General features: G+C 40.7%; 2 protein-coding genes across 5 annotated transcripts in view; one reads left to right on the top strand and one right to left on the bottom strand.

Annotated features, from left to right (window-relative positions):
- CABCOCO1 (ciliary associated calcium binding coiled-coil 1) overlaps positions 1–19,022 on the bottom strand; it is a 133,632-nt gene that overhangs the window by 104,428 nt on the left and 10,182 nt on the right. The window lies entirely within an intron of this gene.
- On the top strand, positions 828–17,472 carry TMEM26 (transmembrane protein 26). Of its 4 annotated transcripts, none has more exons than XR_008438172.1 (7): positions 828–1,125; positions 4,184–4,262; positions 9,584–9,697; positions 10,221–10,441; positions 11,426–11,502; positions 13,743–15,777; positions 15,862–17,472. XR_008438172.1 is itself a non-coding variant. In XM_053984060.1 (6 exons), the coding sequence occupies exons 1-6, from the start codon at positions 935–937 to the stop codon at positions 14,156–14,158; spliced, it is 1,098 nt and encodes a 365-aa protein (XP_053840035.1). In that variant the 5' UTR covers positions 828–934; the 3' UTR covers positions 14,159–17,472. The 4 variants fall into 4 exon arrangements, 2 of the variants coding, with proteins under 2 accessions (XP_053840035.1, XP_053840037.1); XR_008438171.1 differs by having other exon boundaries at positions 13,743–15,974; positions 16,838–17,472; XM_053984060.1 differs by having other exon boundaries at positions 13,743–17,472.

The following is a 19,022-nucleotide window of genomic DNA, read 5'->3' as shown; positions in this document are numbered from 1 at the left end:
TCTCTTTTGTTAACCAAGTGTAAATTCTAATACAATGTATAATCTCTATGAGAAATATTAAGGAAACTTTAAAACAAATTCTGTACTTCATATACTTTCCCACAGGATACAAAAAGTCCATCTAGAGGTAACTGACCTCACAGTCAAACTTTAGTGCATTTTTTTGTATATGCCTCTGTTGACGAATTCAGTAAAATTAGTGTTAGCCCAGATTTCATCACTGTTTCTGGAGTTCTGCACCTGGCCTGCTTCTTAGTCCTGAAGCAGGTTATAGATCATACAATAGAGTGGTTTGACTAGATTTCAGATTCTGACTTCTGCTGCACAAGGGATTCCAGTATTGAACTAAGCATACAAGTTCTGCTTTGTATATTGCAATATTAAACGATTTTAAAAGCTCCTAAATATGAATTGTCTTTCAGGGAGAGCAGAAAGAGGGGTTTGTTTTGCACTCTCGGAGATGGAGAGTGGAGCTTTCAGCAAAAATGATTCAAATTAATAATGCGCCTTTCATTGTGTCTTTGCTGGAAATGCACGAGGCGAGAGCAGCAAGTGGGGCTGCAGAGCGATGGTAACTGGGCGAGAGGGAAAACCTCGCCGTGCTTGGTCCTTGAGCCGATATAGAGGAGACAGAAACAACGCTCCCCACCCCTGCCTTGGGCCGGCAAGGGCTGTTCCGAGCCTGCAAACCGCTGCAGCATGGAAGCGTGCCTTTTTTTTTTTTTTTCTTCCCTTCAAAAAGTTTTCAGGAAGTCTGGGGGAGGGGCGATGCTGTTTCTTTTTTGTTATAATGGGCCCCTTTGTGGAGATGGAGGAGAAGAGAACTGTGTGCCGGCGAGGCGCAGGCTTCCCGGTGCCTGCCAAGGTAACTCGCCAGGGCTCCTAAAGGCGGCGGAGCTCCGCGGTGCGGGGCGAAGGCAGGGGGTGCTGCGGCATGGAGCTGATGGTGCTGCTCAATGCCCTGGTCACTCGTCTGCTCTTCGTGTTGCACTCACTCATCGGGGTTTGGAGAGTGACCGCCGTGAAGAAGGAACCCAAGTACTGGCTGCTGGCACTGCTCAATCTTCTCCTGTGCCTGGAGACAGGGCTCACCCTCAAGTTTAAGCAAGGCAGAGGCTACAAATGGTGAGCATATTCCGCCGGAGCCCCTCTTGCTTCTTTGCATGTACCTTGCTGCAGATACGAAGCTGCCCCCCGAGAGCAGGGGCTGCATTGGCCCTGGCGCTGCCAGGCGCTCAGGGATCGCGTTTGCTCGCCGGCTGCTCCCGGGAGGCAGGGATGGAAAGCTGGTAGAGTTTGGCTGGTCCGCTGCCAAACAGAGGGCTTTCAGGAGGGGCAATTGTACAGCAGACCACGCGGGAGCCACTCTGCGCGGCGGTGTGTATGGATGCTGTGGGGCTGCAGCGGGCTGAGGGCATCTCCTGAGCCACAGCGGGCCGGGGCTGCGCGCTGCAGGGGCACAGGGGTGCGGAAGGACCCTGAAAATGCCCTGCATCTTACACCCATCCTGCCGTGCCCTGGATTGCACCTCCTTCCCTAGGACTGTATGCCTCTTCTCTCCTCCATGTAACAGTGCTAGCACCGCGCTACTGCATGAACTCAAACTTGGTGAAAAAATAAAAGATGAGTAGCAACCACTCTTTTGATACAGCAAGAGTGGCTTCATTATTTGGATTTGAGAGGCTATTCCAGAGAGGAACTTTCATGCGTGAAAGGCTGCCCGAGAAATGAACAAAAAAGTTAGTCATAGCAGAGCTTGCCCAAGCACATGGGGTTTTACATGCATCTAAAGAATTACTGCTGTCATCTACAGCTCATCAGCGCTCAGGCAGCCAAAACAAAATGCTCTGTGAAAAGGAGGCGGTCATGTAACTAATTGTCAAGATTTCACTAGGACCTTTTATTGTTAAAAACTCAAACTGCAGGCAGGCCTTGAGACAAATCCAGGACTAAAGAGCCCTGGAGTATTTCCATGTTCTCAAAATCCTGCCCATTGCAACCTGTGAAAGTCATTATAACAGAAGGAGTGTTGTGTGACAATTCACACAAGAGTTCCATGCTCTAAATTTGAATGCAATAAAAGCAGTGGTGAAGTCTGGTACACTGGAAAATTGAACAACGGCAGAGTCCCAAATGCAGTTATGAGACAGGCAGACTGAACAGACCCAATTCTTTTGGGAGAGGGGGCAGCAGCAGAATCTTCATGAAGGAACACTTGCAATGGAGCTTTTGAAAAATCCAAACAAAAATAGAAACTAAAAGCAGATCCATGTTAGATGCATACATAGAAGACTGGGCTAAATTTATCTAGAAGAAAATTTTGAAAATGGATGTGGTGCAGTACTTTAAGCATCAAAATAAAAGTACACATATAGGTGAGAATTGTAGACAAATGGCCAGCATCTATTTGCATCAGGATAATTTTCTGCTCCAGTGGAAAACCATCACAGAACAGACATCATCAGCATTTGTAGAAACAACTCCACAGACAATCACCAATCCAAGCAAGGGGCAGACTATGCAGCAGGACTCCTGCCTCCAACACCCTCGTATTCTCTGTTCATTATTGACAGAGAACTGTTACTTATTACACCAGCATAAAACATTTAATGGCACATGTGGAAAAAAAATCTTCTAGTGAGCCTGGCCATGTAATACTTCCTCTAGATTGCTCCTTCTGAAAGAAAGGCAGGGTTAAAGCCCCTGAAGTCTCTTGGCCTGATGTGGTATCATTAGCTCAGTATTGCTAACCTGCCAGCTGGATAGATTTTTCGTGTGCTGAAGTCCTACAGGAAATACTGTAAAATGTTAGTTCTTCCATTCAAATAAGAGGTGTGTTCTCTCCCAAAATAACCAGGCTAAAAACCCACACAATCAGTAGCCTTTTTTTTTAGGGGAAAAAAGCTATCAACAACAACAAAGCCCACTGCCAAAACAAGTAACACCCCCTCAAACATGAAAAACAAAAACATTAAAACCTAAACTATCTTATAGGGGATAGTTTGAAACATTTCAGAGCAGTCCAGCAACCCAGTAATTTCCCTAAGCAGAAGGATATTTTGTTTTCCTCAATACTTAATCTTCACTGGAAAAGTAATGATTACAAAAATAAAGGCATATTCAACATTGGGACAAACAGTAAATGCAACGACATGTGTCCAAAATGCTGCTGCAGTTGCATACTTATAAGCAGTTTAAATTAATTGCTGAATGTGCCAGGGGCAGGATAGAAGGAACCAAGCAAATGTCCCGAGTTGGACCCCGCTGCCCAGTTCATACTGTAGCATGCAGAACTGGATGGAAAATTTGTGGCATTGCATCTCATTCCTACTCCAGAAGTACAGAATTGCCAAAAAAACCCACCTCAATCAAATGTCATATGCTTCATAAGAAAATATCAGCAACACACTTTCTGCAACAACAGTTGCAGAAATCATGAAACCTCCCCATTACTTCTGAATAAACCCAGCTAAAGAAGCTGAAGATAATAAAGCATCATCAACATCAGTTATTGTGCTGGTTTTATTTGAATAAATTATTTTTGTGGGTGCAATGGCATTTGGTCAGCACCAACCCATCACAGTTATATAAGAGACTGGCAGAGAGAGAAGAACAAGAAAATTCTACCACTGCTAGCACAAGTGGGGAAACAAGGCCAAGACCCATTTTCATAAACCCATTTTAAATGCACAGCCTGCAACTAAAAGATCTACTGAAGCAGTGCTTGTTTTAGGCAAACTGAAGCTATTTCTACCTTTCCTGTGTCAATGCACAGGATTGTGAGCAACCACCTTTATCTCAGCATCACTCAGTGAAGTGACTCAATGTATTAATTTACTCTTCATGAAATCAGAAAGAACATGTTAGGTAAAGGCTATTTAATGACAGAAAATGATGTGATAGAAATACAAACAGCAAAGTGCCTTTGGTTAGTTCTTAAAAAATAAATTTTAAATAAATTTCCATATATGAACTTAGATGGATGTACAGATAAACCTATTATTTATAATATTTACACAGCACAAGCAATCAAGCAAGAAGAGCAATTCTAATATGCAGTTACCCTATCTCTTAATACCCCATATGGTAGAGGCACAAGATACCATATATCCAAACATTATCTGCATTGGAAAGTATTTATGATGTATCATAATACCAAGATATCTCTTCTTTTCCTTCACAGGTTTTCACCAGCAATATTTTTATATCTGATTTGCATAGTACCATCACTATGGCTACTAGAAATTCATCATGGGACTCAGGTATTTATTATGACACAAGATGGACTAGTTTGAAATTGATGCATTATTTGATGGTTTGGCTTCAGGCATGCAGACAAAAGTCTGCCAAGTCTTGTTCCAGTTCTTTCTTTCATATTGGTAGGTGTCCCAGTCTAGGTACAGCTATATTATGACTATCGTGCACTTCCTAATTATCAGATAATGAGCCTCTTTCCTAGCTAAAAATGAGACCACTTATTTGTATTTATCTGAGGAAATGAGGACTACAAGTTTGAAAAACATAGCCTTTCACCACCAGGTTACCAGCATGAATCTTGCTCAGTAGGGTAAAAACTTCATTGCTTTAGAGGCCTTTGCAAAATAAAGTGAGTTTCAGAGTGTTTAAAAGCAAATGCCACAACTTCAAGCAAGTCAAAACTGAGACATGCATCAGTGAAAGGGGTCTTAAACACAGGTTACCTCATGTTTGCTGCAACATAGAGAACACAGATTGTTACCACAGCTAGAAATACGTCTGACAAGGTTTATATCCTTCCTTTCTTTGTGCTGCATAGTAATCTGGTGTGTGGGGGGGGTGGTGCGGGCTGGATTCCAATTCAGGACTAAAGCACATGGCAAAATTTTTAAGGGCAAGTGTTCTGGGGTCAGTTAGGGCCAGAACAGAGCCACTTCACCCAACAGGTCTCACTGAGTCAACCTCATGAAGGCTACTTTCAAATCCCTATAGCACTTCCACGCAGTGAAAAGGAAATTTTGTCTGTGCCAGTATTTGCACATATGCAGTGCCCTACATCTAGAGCAGTAAAGGTTCAGATTGGAACAAGAACAAAAAGTAACAGAAAATACATAAATTAGACTAAAAAGACCTAGTGCCTCATTTTCTCCATTGAAATATTGTTAGAGTCAACAGAAGCATAATCAAATATTCAAAATTGTGTTTACACTAAAAATGCCTCAGGCCTTTTCTAAATACAGCAGCAGGAATTTATTGTCTTCTTGTTTTCCCAAATCTCCTTAAACAGTCACAGACAGGTAATGTGGATATTGAGAACATTTGTCATAGTTAAATCTGGTCCAAGAAACAGGCTAATTCTGTAGTCAAAGGCAGCAGTTTATTTCCCAAAATGATGTTAGAACATGGCATACTTGTTCTTATTGATATACTGCTATGGTGAATTAAAGAGGGAGTATATCAAGTTAACAGCTTAGTTTATACCTGGAGAGATAGGATAGAGAGTTCTGGAAACACACAATCTAACAGATTAAAAAACAATACCTCCAGAAGGGGAGCAGTTTTCTTAACAATTCATCTCAAACACAGCACCCAGACTAGCACCACTCTCGATACTGATGTATTCCTGGGATTTCATTATTTAAATGCGAACAGAATGGGTGATTATGCAGTCACTAGGTCCACACTTTTAATATATACACTATGAAAACAGTGTGTCGTCTTTAAGGCAGTAGAACTTTGATCTCATGTTGAATCTTTACCAGGAAGCATCAGCTGCTCATGTCAGTGCTGTTATTTAAAGCAGGTGCTAATAGGCAGTCTCTCTTCCTGAAGACAGAGGCAATTCTGCCTCTGTATACTGCAGAACTGGACATATGGTGCCATTCATACATCAAGGGTGAAATACTGACTGCATACAAACTGCTACTTTGTGGTAACGTATTTGGGGATGAAATATATGTTCGGGAGAGATGATAAAGTCAATTGAACTGTACAGAGAGAAAAAAATTGCTGTCTGCTATCAAGCAATTTGAAACCATTTAATCCATTAAAAAACCCAAACATTCTTCCATTATAACATTCAGGATCTCAGGGCTCTGTTACCTTTGCAAATGCCTGGTGTGCCACTGCAAGCAGTAACTGACCACCTTTTGCAGGGCTTACCCAACTACCAGGGCTGTAGTCAATGCAGGCTTCCAGTCAGGAATAAGAGAGATACTTGGTAAACCTTGCACTTATTTTTAATCACCTTAACTTGAACATTTTGGGGATATAGTGAATATTTACTGTCCATTCCCTCACCCTCATTCTGAGGTGGGATTCTCTTATCAGCTAAAATTATACCATAATGAACTCCTTAAGTGATCTTACATACTTTCACCATTCCTTCCTTGCCATACCCTTTATATTCCTCAACTTGGAAAACAACTTAGATAATCTTTTCTTCATGTTTTACATTTCAGCTTTCCTGTATGAGCAAAATGAAGCAGTCAGGAGTGCTTTGAATTTCTGACATCACATGTGTTTCCATAGTGACAGTCACACTGCAGCATAGCACAGAGAGCAAGCCAGGTACCTGTTGCTTGGCACAGGGCCTGCTCCAGGGAAGGGCTAGACTCTTCCAAAATGTCCTCAGACTGACAGCCTCCATGCACATTAATAGGTTGAGGGTACTCCACCCTAATATTCAGGTGTCAATTTTACACCCCAACGCTGGCCCCATTATGAAAAGTTTTAGCTAACCTCAGTTTTATTTGAAAATAACAGATTGTGAATAAGGTGCAAGCAGAAATTGCCTGAATTAGTTTGGTGTTTCGGGTGTCCCCCATGCACTGGGACATCGCCATGTCATGCAACAGCATTTCCGTTTTGATTAGATGGCTTATGAATCAGAGGTACATAAACTTCACCTCAGAAGAAACAAAAGAAAGCAAGCCAAGTCAGAATTTATACGAAATGTGTACAGAAAAAAAACCTGAAAACAAAACCATTTTTATTTAGTTTGGTACACAGTCAACACTTAGGACTAACTGGAGTCTAGCAGTAAAAAGGCAAACCATGTTTATCAAATGTCCATGAAACAGTAAAACAATATTCACTTGCTTCTTGTCATATTCCCCTTTAGTCACTGCACATCCACAAATTGATAAGTAGATATTCCTGGCACCAACAGTCCTATTTACATGCATATACATTATGTAAATAAAGGCTCTTCTCCAAATTTTCAAGTGAATCACTTCACAACCACCACTCATCAAATATTCAGAGAAGAACAAACCCAAACAAGATATGAACATACTTAAATTAAAAAAAACAGAAGCCTACTTAAAAAAAACAAAAAAAAAAACCAAAAAAAAAAAAAACCAACAAAAAACCAGGAGCCTATTTAAATGACTGGTTTTGCAGATGCAGATTTCCATTTCCTGCCTGGAAGCAATTGAGAAGAGCTATGGACTGGCCCTGAGCTTGCCATTCAGCCCAAGATCATTGAGCCTTGTTCTGAAATAGCAACCCACCTCTCAGCTGAAAGTACTTACAAAAATTACATAGAAGGAAAGACACCTACCAAAGACACCAATAATGTGAATTAATTTTCTTAGAGGTATTTCCTGCACCTTTATGCCACTAGAACAAGAGAAAAAGAGCTCCCCTGCAAGCCATGGTATGGTTTCTTCTGCCTCCTTCTAGCAGTCAAACTGCTGAGTCCTGCAGCTCCTCAGCCTTGGATGTGAAGTTTTGTACAGGTTCATGGCTGCTTTCCTATTACCATGCCAGCCCAGGCAAGGAGCCAGAGGGGTGAGCTTAAATGCAGACTTAATGACAAACCAAAGGCTGTCAGAGTCAGCCTTCCTCCTCCTTACAGGTTAGTCATCCATTTGCCCTACCCAGGCTACTTGTTGATCTTCACTTCTTAGTATTCTGGGGTGGTTAGGACAGCTATGCAATATTTTTAGGTTGTGGTCTCCTCAGCTGTGTCACACAGCCAGTGGGAGTAATTCAGACTGACTTTGACCTTGGGATGTGTCTCTATAGACTTTAGGGTTTTTCTGTAGGCAGCAGCTACAGATGCCTCTCCAGAGCACCAATTAAATTTCATTTCCAAAATATCCTCTGAACAAGCCTTTCCCGCTCTCTCCTTTAGTTAAAGGGCAAACTCAGGGAGATTAGCCCTACAAGGCTGTGGCCAGGCAGAGAGTACCAGCCCCTGCATCTCACTGTTTCCATGCCCAGAATTTTAGACTAAATGGAAATATCATCTTCCCCACATCTGTGTGTCAATCTTTCAAGACTCTCACACCCACTGTTCAAATAAAACAAGCATTCAGCTTAAGACTCTTTACCGCCAACTCTAAAAGCAACAAGCACTGACATTTTTTCCAGATTTTTCAAGTCACAGGAAATTTATCTACCATAAGGTTGGACAAGAGGCAGCATTTACCCAGTTACAGAACAACATTATCAGAGACCAAGCAAAGTATCAAAGTAGAATCTGAAATTTTCTGAAAAATATTGCTCTTATATTGGTAGGCTTTATGCTGAACACAACTACTCAGTATGCTCTCAAACATATTCCAATTGTCACAGAAAATCAATCTCCATGCAATAAAATGGTGGGGGGCCCAATGGAGAAATGCAAATCATCTGCAATTCTCTGGCAAAAATAGGACAGGATAAAAGTCTTTAGTAACAGCATGGTTTGATTTTCTAATTATCCTCTTTTTATTACAATGGAGAGATGTTACAGATTGTTATGAAGACAGATTTTGTAGCCATGCCACCCCAGCTGCTCCTGGGCCAGCCATGGGTGTGAAGGTAGAAAGGCAGGACAGTGCTGCAGACAGAACCTGGCCCCACCACTGCTTTACTGTAGTTGGAGTAGCAGTATGTTTTAGTGAACACTCAATTTCCCAGATCACCATGTACTTGCAGAAAGTAAAAATACCCTTTATTCTATTTCAAAGGGATAGGCAATAATACAGGTCTAGTTCTCTTAAATACTCCTTTATTTCACCTCTCACCCTATGAATTTCCTTACAAATAAGGCACAGCAGGGGCAGGAGAGGTGGAGGATACAACCCAAATATCCTACCTTAACTAATTTTCAGCCTTGAGGGAAGTCATACAGAAAAATGAAACAGTGACATTTTCAGAGAGCTCTTCCTGGATAGTAGGAAAGAAAAGCAGATATTTTGGGAACAAGTTTGAATATAGGGCCTTACCATGACCAGTTTTTACCATATTTGACTGTTTTAACCAAAGAGAGACCATGTAGGGAATCCAGTAGCAAGTTCAGGAGAGCTGCAAGCAGATCACATTCACAGGGTGCAGACTTAAGAGCACAGACGTCACCCAATCCATTGGCCTTTGAATTTGCATCCTCTTCTGCAGTACAACCCTGTACTTTCTCAGGAACCTACCAACAGATCTCTCTTGTCCTCATGAGAGGAATTCCTCCCTTCTGAAGAAGAGGGGAATTACATTAAGAGTGAGGACCTTTGTAAACATCAGATACCCTCTGCAGTTCAGCAAAACAGGACACTCAGCCATAGAGCACATCTGCTCCCTGGGTAGGATGTTTACACATGTGTCATGCTTTTGTTCACAACAGTACTGTGGCAATGAGCCTGGGGCTGTTCAGGTCAATGTCAGCAATCAAGACTTCAATCAATCCAGAGAGAGCAGTCATGGAAGTGAGGGAACAGATCACCACATCATTCAGACGGTAGGGCACCTTTTCCTGTTTCTGGTAGAGATCTTATGACAATTGGAGATAAGCACCTTGTGAGTAAAACAACAAAACAAAAAAACAAACAAAAAAAGGCAAACAACCCAGGACATGGACATTATATATTTGTAGTTTAGAAAACCACATTGTGAAAGTACAGCATACTGCATACTAACTATTGTTGCTAAGACCAGTCTCTGTGTAAAGAGGTGACCCTACCATTCTCTTGTGAATCTCAGTAACTGAATTTAGAAAATGCCTGGGTAATGAGTTTGCAAAGGATAATGCCCAATTGAAAAATGAGAACAGGAAGAGTAGTACACAGAGAAAGATTTGATATTCGTTATCCAAAGTTTGTATTAAAGTGCCTTTTTAAACCAGGCTTGCCAGATGGAAATTATTTGTTCTCATACAATGTGAAAGAGAACAAAAGCAGGCTCAAAGACAAACACAGTCTCTGACGGTATCTCTAACATCAATCTCCTGAAGTTACAGTATATTATTGTTGTCTTTTAAACAGGCTAAAGTCTTTGTCAATCAGCTCTCCACCATCTGTGAGACTGTATGGACACTGGCCCTCCACCAGACTTTTCTACTGCTACTAGTAGTTGGGAGATGGCTTCTCCCCATTGGAGTTGAAATTACCCGGGATCAGTTATCTCAGCTGCTTCTCATGTTTGTGGGAACAGCAGCAGATATACTTGAATTTGCTAGTGAAACCTTGGACATTGAGGATGTTCGGTAAGGATTTTTTGCTGATGATATTTGTGTAAGGTGCAGTGTTGGTAAAACTGCTTTTCCCATAGAAAGCAGAAGGCTACATTGAAGGGCTCTGTGTGCCTGCTCTTGCCTTTCCCCCGGGAAAGTCCTGTGAGCTTTGTTGGGGATTACTCACGTGTTGCCAGCAGAGAAGCATGTCACATCATCACAATGAAAGGGTTCAGAGAGCCAAACGAGCAGCCTAACTGCCAGGCAGCATTAGTTCTTAGGGCTACAGGAGCTGAAACACTGTATACACGGTAAACCTCCTTCAAGTTAATGAATTGTTTCAGATGGGCAAGGAAGTAACTAGAGCTGGCTTAAGTGATTCATTATCCAAGTTGCTTCTTTGGTTATCTCATGTGTACTTCATGGTAGAGTGACAAAGTGTTCAAAGATAAGAAGAAAGGGAATGACACAGTCTGGTGTGGATTTTCAACACTGTGATCTCTCCCAGAGAAAGTAAGCTCACCTCCCCCTCACACTGCTGAGAGATGAGCTGTGAACATCCATCATAAAGAAAGAGTCACAGAAGAGATTCATCCTCTCTAACAAATACTATTTTCTTTTTTGTAAATATCATAGCAAGGCTTTTAGAGCAGGAAAAGTGTCTTTCCTGCTTGGCAGAGAAGCTTCAGGCTTGCAAGGAACATGCAATCACTACAAGGGTAAAGATATCCCCTCTGAGCCACTGAGTCTATTCTCATATGCTTATTATTATAACATTAGCTTCAGATATTTAGTGTAATTACACAGTTGGAACATGTAAGCCTTAACAGCAAAAATTCCATACAAAAAGATGCTTCTGTTTTCCTTAGTGTTGCATTGTAAAAGCACATATAAATAAACCAACCACTGTGCCACTCAACTACCCTTCAAATGACATTCCAAACACTACAGGAAGCATTTTTGTAATCTCATAAGGAAACTGCATCTTCATTGTTATCACTTTTTCCCCTCCCATAGGAAGAATTACGCTCTCATAAATGCAATTCTTGCTGTATGGACCTGGAGTATGTTACAGTTTCCACTTGATCTTGCAGGTTAGTACTTGCACACAGAATAGAAAAGAGAAAAAATGCTCTTAAGTTTTTGCTGGTACATCTTGTGGCTGTGCACACACTATAAGCTTTACCAAGGACTTCTGGTGGAGAGAAATTCATATGACAACAGCTTTTGAAGAAAGCTCATTGTGGTTTCTTTTGAGGAAACACTTGTTTCTGGCTAACCTCTGATCTCTCTGATAGAGCTGTCTACTTTCAGGAAAAGGAAAAAATGATTACACTATTGTGTTGCTCCAGTTGCCTGTTACTGCCTTAAACTTCACTATGAGTGCTCTCATGTTAGAGCTGGTCTATTATATTATGCCTCAAATTTGGGTAGGTCCTAGACCCTACAGAGAGGCAGGGACTTGTGAACCACCAAATAGCACAGCCAAAAGCACAGGAGAAATGACCTATTCACTGGAGACCTAAAGGACCATATGATGTTGGGACTGTACACTGTTATATTAATATAAAAGGGCCAGCTATTCAGCCAGCTCAGGGCTGTGTTTGTTCCCAGGCAGAAAGGGCTTCACCCTGTCCAAAAAGAACAATGAAAGCTCTCTGGAGCATCATCTGTTCCAACCATTTTGGCCTCCAATCACAAGAAGTTTGCAACAACTATAGCAGTTCAAAAATGCATTATCCTCAGTACCATCTATACAAAATAGACTTCTAGGCTGACACACTGACTAAAATAATAAATTAAAATTTCCTGAAATATTATTTTGTTCATTAGTATTTTCTTCATTGACAGTGCTAGGCTTTGTTTCCAACAGGGAAGTTATGAAAATATTTCAGCTCAGCAGCTCAACTCCTAAAAAATCAGATGCAATCACATTTCAGCTTTATCATAGCTAAAATTCCTGCTACTGCTCAAATAATTTCTATTAAAGATGCACAGCAGTCAGGTTTAAAAAAATCTCAACCAAATAAAAAACATTCTGTATACATCACCACCACACAAATAAATTCAAATAGCACTTAAACAATCTGTTCATTTTTTTCCTCTAGCTGTTGCTTTTCTACTTATTTAATTACATTTACCAGTTAAAAATTAAATTACTGAACACCTATTTCCCTGAAATTACTATGGGTACAGTTCATTTTAGGTAGTTCTATACAGTTGCACAAATAGTACTTTTTGTTCAAGCATCAATGTTTATTCACACATCAAACATGACGTAAAAGAAATTTTTAGGCACTTATGATTAGACTACAGCAGTGCAGTTAGGACTATTAAGCAGCAATGGCACAGAGGCATATTAAAACATTAGCTGCTGCTGAAGCTTTGCCTAATGGATTCAGTAAATTTCTACATTTTACAAGTCATTTTCCATTTGAGTTTCATCTCTTTCTCCCTCCACCCCAGAATTGACTGAAACAATAGAATTCTTTTGGCAAGCTGCAATATTTGGCAGTTGTTACTGCATCACATTCTGACTGCATCGCAAGTAGTGATGTTTGTTAAACCAATGAAATCTCCCTGTCAAAGAGACAGGTTAATTAAGCTTTGTGTATTTCTGTTAGACACAGCCGAATTTATCCCCACAAACCCTTCTGACGCTCCTTCTCTGGGCACTACACCATAGAGAGCATTTGAGCCCACCACCACCTTTACAGCCAAGGGAAACCCATGCATGCAAGTTCCAGCAGTTGTGTGACATTGATACCCACAAGACTAAGAACAATTAACTGTGCCTCAAGTCTTACATAGCAGACAGAAACCACACAATGCTCAATATTGCCCACTGAAAGGCCTTATTCTTACTATGACACATGAAAAAGGCAATGACTATCTAGTGAACATTTTAAAAGCAATGTCTTAGACAGCTTGGAATAAAGTGAAGTGCTACAGCACTAGCTGTTCCTTTTCAGCACAGTTTTTTTTCATAAGGATGCATACTGGTATGGCATGTTGATTGACCAAATAAAAGGTCTGGGGAAGTTGTGAAGAATCATTAGGTGATCTATTTCTGCTTTTTGTTGTAGAAGAGTATAAATACTGGTAAGTTTGAGGCATACAGAAGGGGAAGTGGCTTTTAATCCTTTTTGTCAGATCACATAAGTGCCTCAGTGTATTTTGCTGAAAAACATCCCAGAAACTGGATATTCTACATGTTGCAAAGTTTACAGGTGAATGCATTTATAATCCAGAGTACCCTGTATTGTGAGTGCCCTTTAGGCCAACCCTGGCTCCACTTCACAAAATTGTTTTAACATGACTGTTTTCCTTGCAGTACAGCATATTGGCTGCAAACCAAGCGCATCAGCCAGGCGGATCCCCAGCCTGCTGCTGTGCAGGTACAGCGCAGAACTCTGGAACATTGGCGTCAGCCTTTTCATACAGGATGGCCCCTTCTTCATTGTGCGTTCAATTCTGATGGGCCACTTCAGAATATTCAATCAGATGCTGGTATTTTTTACAGCTAAGAATATCTTAGTTGTGACTCTACAGTTGTATCGGCTGGCAGTGATAAGCTTAGACTTCCGCACCACCGTTCTGCAGAAGAGCAGGAAAGGAGAAGTGTGTTGCTGCCCATGTGAGCCTTATGAAGCTCGTACTCAGGCTACTGGTCACCAAGAGAAGGAAATGAAAGAGTTTGTTGCTTTTCCTCCAAAAGAGGAATCCCAAGCTCCATCAGAAGACCACTGAGCAGTTACTGACTTGGAAGAGGTTGCATTTCCCACAGTTTCTTCAGAAGGGCTCTGTCAGTTTCTATGATCAAATACATCTTGAGTGCCTAAGTCATCTTTTCCATCAAGAGAACATTAATTTCTTCTAAACTGTAGGAGAACTTTCTCAAGCAAATTCTTAGAAATGGGACCTTTTTAAAAGCCATTTATATGGTGGGTTTTGACTAGTTCCATATTATATTATTCCCAGGGATCTTGTAGCCATAGTTTGTAGTATCAAGAAAGGTTGGGAGCACTAACAAGATTGGTTATTACTGATGGCGGCACTGTGCTGACCTACGTACTTGCATGTATTCAAGTGGAAGGACAGGCTTGTTCTTTATAGAAAGCACAAAAGCATTGAGCACTACTAGAATGGTAGAGCTATAACTACAGTGTGATGAACAATATGTTTGCCATGTACAGAGGGAACTTCAGCAGCAACAACTGTGCAGGCATGCTAGTGGTGTTACTGTGATATGAGAACATTGTTCATTCCAGAAATTTTAGGAAACCTTCTTCAGATGTTACCTTGTCTTTGGTAGTATTCAGTTAAGAACTACACGACACCATGAAACTGCATACAAAAGACTCTTATTACCTGCCTGGTCTGAATAACCTAAACCTTAACAAAAAGAAAAAAGCAGTCCCCTGGACCACTAGAAGTCAACTGTTTTTTGCTACAGGCATTTTCTACAGAGTCACTTGCCTTTCTATTTCTACCAGTTAGAACATACACAGAACACACATGTACAAAACCTGACCAAAATATTTGTAAATACTTTTTTCCTATTGATTTTACAGTTCTGTTTTTACAGTTGAGACAGTTTTTTTAAATGTCTCCATTTTGTATAGTTTTTAAAAGTGGTCTGACCCAGACAGAGAGAGATTCTAGAGAATCTCTCTAGAAAGAAGATGGCACTGCTGCTCAAGGCAATCTAAGCCAAAGGATTCAGGCATGCACTTCATGTTTCATAAAGCACCACAAGGACCCGTGAAATAACCTGAGAGATTGTCTAGTCTGGTGAGTGTCAGGATCCATTTTTAAGAAATGGCTAATAATTAGTACTTTCCTTCTTTCACATTTGGAGTGAACAGCATGGACCCCAATTTCTCCCAACAGCACACTTGAGATTAGTGTAAGATCATTTGCTCAACTTATCTTAGTTTCAGCTTCTCTTAGCTAAGCGATTTTTTAAAGTCTGCCAAAAAATTATATTCTTACAGAAAATGGCAGGTGCTTTTACAGATTCCTGCATCCATTCTGAAAGAGAGCAGAAAAACATATAGACTGACCTAATTAAGGTAATTTCCCATATTAAAACACCAAATTAAACCTTATTTTCTAAAGCCTCAGCTATCTGAAGACCAGGGTCTGATTTCAGGAATGAATGGAAGTGTTTCTGCCATCACTGCAGCAGTCATATACTTACTTATCCCCAGCCTGATAAACAATAACACATTTATTCTTTGAAAGATGAACCTGTTTAAAAAGCCCAAATACCAAAGATGTGAACATGTGTTTACACTTGTGAGTTCTTACTGTTCTATGCAGGATAAGACCCTTCCATTATGAAAGAAGAAAATGCACAGCCATAAGTAAGTATCACATGCTTCATAGCCCTGTCTACCATTTCTATAGTAGTAATAATGTGCAACACCTCCTTCTCTGCTTATTTTCAGCCTTTCTCCAGCAGCAGCTTTAAAAAGCCAATCACTACTTGCCATGGTGTTGTGAAGTAGACATATGAAAAATGGAATGCAACTTCATTTCAGATTTTAATTCAAGTCTAGAGGTAAAAAAGTGACAGTTCTGATGATGATCTGTGCTGTCTAAAACCTTTCACACTGGAATGAATTTAGAATCACTTGGTAGAACCACAAGACAGCTCTTCCTTGTGGATGCAAACTGGACCTACTTGTATTCATTTTGAGTTTACCACTTGCTGATATAGTAATTATCCTGTTAAAAGGATCACTGTTAATTAATTTGGAGTGTACTGAGCTTGCTAGAACATAATTCTAAATTTGTCAGCCCAAAAATTGCAAGTATGTACTTCTTTAAAACTTGCTATTTAAAGTCTTTGTTCAGCAACAAACTGCCTACTAGACTCAGCCAGCAGCAAATGCAAGATCCCCTGGGGTCAGCAGTACAAAGACTAGTTACAGCAGGAATATTTCACAGCAAACTCTATTTCCTAGTCTTCAGGCTGTTCAACTTTAAACAGCAGTAAAGCTTCTAATCACATTTATGGTGCTCAGAACTCACTCCAGTGTTAGGTGGTTACGAGATCCCATCCTTATTTACTCACAGACAATAGAGGTCAGATCCTCTTCACATTTACAATAAAGTAGATTTGGACTTCCTTTTCCTCCCCACTATTGCAGTGATGGCAATCAGATTGCTTAAAACCAAAAGAAAATCCAGACTAACAAAGCAGTATTATAAATTCCCACTTGGGTACAGAGGGGAATCACATACACCAGGTAGCAGCAGGAGTGACATGGAGCTCCCTCTACTTCACTGAGAAGCCTGGAAATGGCAATTAAAAAGTCTAGTAATTTGCATGTTTTGGGCAGAGCAGCAAACCGCAGTTGCAAGCCCTGCTGTTTCCTGTTGCAAATGTTTGGAGCAGGACTGCAGCTTTGTGTTTTGCAGCAGGCTGGTGGAGGCAGCTGAAGCAGCAGCTGGCTGTGGGGAGCCCGGGTGCCATCCCACAGCCTTCCAGAGCCCTGCACTAGGCAAGGGGTAGACTGGATCACCTGAAGATCTGCCAGCATCTGTGGTGTACCCAAAGATGTCATGCTTGCTCTGCAGGAAAAGCTGCAGTAAAACTTCAGATGGGAAAAATTCAAGCCTCCAAAATGGAAGAACTTCAGAACATTTATCTTAACCATTATTTACTCAAGTCAGGAGAACACATTAATAAATCTCTTCTGCAAATAGATATCTGACCATTTACTGTTATTTATTCTGGTTGTTCCTGCCTAGTCCTTCTAAATTATTCCATATTAAACCTCACTAAAATATTTTACCACTTGTCTTTTTCTGAGCTAAAATGTATTCCTCCTTTCTTTTGGACATTGGCTTAAATAAGATCATAGCCCTAAGCAGGAAAAACAACAAACAACAGCGATGATTTTATTGCATTCCTGTTGGTATTTGTACTGTACTATGTTCTCTGTGACCATGTGGAAATGGAAGAAAATGTGCAATTACTTTTAAAAAATTCCAACAGCATTTTGCAAATAAAAGGCAGTTACCTCAGGCATAGCTGCCAATTTATTATGTGAGAGCTGACTGTTATATGTTCCTATTAATTATATCTTCCACATGCTGCTTTTCCTTTCCATGCTTCGTAAGTTAATTACTTAGGCCAGATTCTGACTGCTGCCTTTGCTTTGAAAGCCCACAAGCAACTGCAGCTAATTTCACTCTGTTCTGGATAGGTTCTTTATTCAGTGCCTTTGCCTCCAAGTATGCAAGTCACACTGCAATCCCCAAGAGGATATGTTTAATATCTGCACACAGGAGCCATTTTAAATACACACACAAATACATACATGCATTTAGATACCCTCACACACACCTGGCAATGCCCAATATACAGCTTTTATTTCTCTAACAATCTGTGAGACTGCCAGTCTCTGCAGATGCCTCAAAAACACTTACAGAAAATACCTAAGCATTACGACTATCTTGAAACTTAAATACTAAGCACACCATACCCTGAACAAAACACTGATTAAAAAAATTAAAAAATTAAGTTCTCTGGAATATATTCTTTCCATGCAGATTTCCTCAGCTGAATGAAATGTACCCAAGCATTAGTTTCCCCTCATACATAAAGTTTTTAGGCGAGCATTAGAACATAACATCAGAACAAGGTGTTTAAAACTGCACAATGCTGTTTCACTGATGCTGTGTCAATAGAAAATAGGCAAGCTTTGAAATCAGCAGGTTGGAGAGTTCCTGGCCCCTCTGTCTTTGGATTCAATTTTCCACTTTTTTTCCACACTGTTATGAGGAAGGAAGTCTCTCCTTCCTTACAAGAGGAAAAAAAACCAGATCATTCCTAGTCTGTAGTGGTGAGGCAAAAAAAAGTGGCTCACAGTGGCAAAAGCAGCAGAGATATTTACCCAAGATTGGTCACTGCACCAGCAGGGAAATACAGCAGTACAGACCCCTAATGGAACAGATATTAATGACTGAGATAATGAGCTGTGTTCTGAAAACCTTTCCTGGCCCTTCAGAGCCAGCACAGGAAGGGTTCTTAACAGCCAGCTCCATTCCAGTATCTCCAGAAAGGTGCTATGACAGGAATTCCAGTGATCCCAGGTCTGTCTTGAAGGCATTACTGAAATTCTCTGTGCAAATTTTTCCTAATTTGGTCTCCTCTGGGTTGTGTCTTTTCCCTTCAGATTGGGCAAAAGGCATGGGAGTGAAAGCAATGTAACTATAAAAAAACCCCTTCATTTATCTACCTAAACCCTTATGTCACCCTCTACATACTGCTCTTTGCTCATCCACATCTGCCTGCTTTCTGGGCCCACCTTCCAGATCTCAGCACATAGACAAACCATGCTAAACACTGCACCTCCCACTGCTGCCTGTGAAAGTCTTTACCAAAGCACACAAAAATTCAGGCCAAAGATTAAGAATAGCCAAGCCTATTTCTTCCTGTTAAAGATGAAAGCTATCTACAGCTGCCAAAGCATTTCCTCCATTTGTTTTTAGTCTACTACAGGGAGAAGAATCTTTTCCTGAGAAGTGTCTCTGTGAAGGACTAACTTATTGAAAGAGCAGCATCATTTCCTGTAGCCCTGTGGATTATCTCTTTCAA

The sequence above is a fragment of the Vidua macroura genome, chromosome 8 (genome assembly GCF_024509145.1).
Source record: "Vidua macroura isolate BioBank_ID:100142 chromosome 8, ASM2450914v1, whole genome shotgun sequence".
NCBI classification, from domain to species: Eukaryota; Metazoa; Chordata; class Aves; order Passeriformes; family Viduidae; genus Vidua; species Vidua macroura.
Note: the sequence above shows the minus strand (reverse complement) of the source record. Positions and strands in the feature narration are given on the sequence as shown.

Coding starts and splice junctions, on each gene's coding strand:
- TMEM26 (XM_053984060.1), top strand. CDS start 935: ATGGAGCTGATGGTGCTGCTCAATGCCCTGGTCACTCGTCTGCTCTTC. Junction 9,698..10,220: donor ATCACCACATCATTCAGACG/GTAGGGCACCTT, acceptor TCTTTTAAACAG/GCTAAAGTCTTTGTCAATCA. Junction 11,503..13,742: donor GTTTCCACTTGATCTTGCAG/GTTAGTACTTGC, acceptor TTTTCCTTGCAG/TACAGCATATTGGCTGCAAA.